The sequence below is a fragment of the Pteropus vampyrus genome, unplaced genomic scaffold (assembly GCF_000151845.1).
Source record: "Pteropus vampyrus isolate Shadow unplaced genomic scaffold, Pvam_2.0 Scaffold98, whole genome shotgun sequence".
Lineage (NCBI taxonomy): Eukaryota > Metazoa > Chordata > Mammalia > Chiroptera > Pteropodidae > Pteropus > Pteropus vampyrus.
The window spans coordinates 428,032-430,135 of NW_011888879.1; the positions used below are offsets into that span (position 1 = coordinate 428,032).

The window sequence follows — 2,104 nt, forward strand, 5'->3', positions numbered from 1 at the left end:
AGGTATATATTTTTATTGAAGTCATTCTCAACTTTTACCAATTATTTGAATAAGCCAATTGACTCGATCTTGACAGTGATTGATGAGAGGTTTTCTACTATCCTATGATTCTCTGTCTAGATTTGAGTGAAAATAACCCAAAATCAGATCATTAAAAATATTTTTTCACTGAGCTTGCTCATGGAATGTGTAGACTTTCCCTTTGCTGACTTATCTCCTCCTGGCATTTTATTTACATTAATATTAAGATCCACTTGCATTTTCTGAGTGTGCACGGGTAGTTGGGAGCAGACACTTTCCTCATCCATCCCCCATCCCCTACTTCAGCCCGGAGTGTGTAAGGAGGCCACCTGGCCTTCCAGAGTCACCACAGGTGATCCACACATTGGAGAAGCCACATGGCCATCATCAAGGTCTGTGTTAGGAACAGAAGGACAGTGAGCCTATAGGGAGGTTCTTCTAGAACATTTCACTCAGGTGCCTCTAAGTGTTAGGGTTTTGGGCATCACTTTCCTTGGGGAAAGCCAAGGAAATGGACCCTGGAATCAGAGACCTTGGCTCCTCAGAGCAGCGAGTTGGAAGGCCTTGAAGCTTTGTCTCTGGAAGGAGCTACTGGAGACTGGCCACTTCCCAGGTGACTTTGTGGGGTGGGATGATGGCAACCTACCTCCACACTCAGTGACCTTTCTTGGAGAGGAGCTTAGACCCCGCACCAATGCCAAGGTAAGAGATGGGTCAGATGATAGGCAGGTGCCTCCAAAGCCCTTGGACCCATCCCATCACAGCCCAAGACTCAAGGACTCGGACAGAGACTGTGTAACAGGAACGCCCTCCCTGCCCATGGGTACCTGAGTGCGCTGTAAGGTGGAAGGAGCCTGGCCCTCTCTGAGCCTGTTTCCTTATTCACTAGTCATGGACCTAGCCTTCTCCGTGGTCCCTTCCAGCTCTGCTCGCCCATGAGGCCGTGACTCACCTGCAGTGGTGAGATCAGCCAGTCACCAGCAGAGAATGGACACCACCCAACAGGTCCCTCATCTTTTACCCAGGAGACGGGGTAAATGTGACAACCCTGAAGTTGGGATGAGAACTCAGGTCTTGGCAAAAAGGCAGAGCAACTCTTCCCACTCCGGGCAGAAGCAGAGCACAGGGATGGGCTGCTTTCTGTCTGCCAAGACCCTGAATCTCTGCGGGGCAGGAAGGGGCCGTTCTGGTCGGTGGGCGCAGGGGAGGCAGAGCCCCTACCACCTCGATGCAGCTCCCAGCCCTGACTCTGGGCCTTGTGGTCAGTGGGAGAGTGTGGGCGGGGAGAGGTCGCACCATCTTTCAGGAGTGTCTGAAGATGGGGCCCGATTTGGACCACTTGTCATGGGCAGGTGGGGAGGTTCCAGGACCGGGGGATGGTCACAGTCCTCTCATGACCTCCCACAGGTGGCTCTGCCCCTGGGCAGGGGAGGGCGGGTCAGTCCTCTTTGAGCGCCCGGAACTCGGGCATGCTCCAGGTCCGGGGCGGCGGCCGAGTGTCCCGCTCCACGTCCTCCGAGATGGTCCGGATGTCGCTGGCGAAGGGGGAGATGCGAGCGCGCGTCTTGAAGGTGGTTAAAGCCAGGCTGCCGCGAGGCCGCAGGCTCCACTGGCGGGTCAGCTTGTGGGCCTCCTGCTCCTGCTTCATCCTCTCCAGGACTTCCTGCAGCACCGAGCGGAAGAGCTGGGACACCTCGTGCACCTGCGGCTCCTGCTCCGCCATCAGCTGCCGGAACCTGGGAACGCAGGACGAGAGGGCCGTCACCTGGATGGCTCGTGGCCCACCTCCGAGGCTTCTGTGTGCACCTTCCAATGTCAGTTTCCACATCCTCCACTTCCCCACTTCACCTGAAGTGAATCAGGAGCCCTCCACCTTCCTATTGCTTCAGCGCATCTCGAGTTCAAATTCCAGCTCTGCCTCTATAAGCCTCAGCTTCCTCATCTGTAAACTGGGATCACGGCCACCTTTCCGTGAGGTTTAACGAGCTAACATATGCAAAGATGCTGGCACTTACCTGGGATTATTCATGCAGGCGCAGTAAGGGAGCCCCCTGCTATCACCTCCCACTGCTGCGAGGCTGTC

General features: G+C 55.3%; 1 protein-coding gene across 1 annotated transcript in view; it reads right to left on the reverse strand.

The window, feature by feature from the left end:
• Positions 1–1,459: 1,459 nt before the first annotated feature.
• The window catches only part of RD3 (retinal degeneration 3), a 2,379-nt gene continuing 1,734 nt past the window's right edge, over positions 1,460–2,104 (reverse strand). Inside the window, exon 2 of the mRNA XM_011364560.1 lies at positions 1,460–1,757. Within this exon, the coding sequence (XP_011362862.1) occupies positions 1,460–1,757 (298 nt within the window). The remainder of the gene's footprint in view (positions 1,758–2,104) is intronic.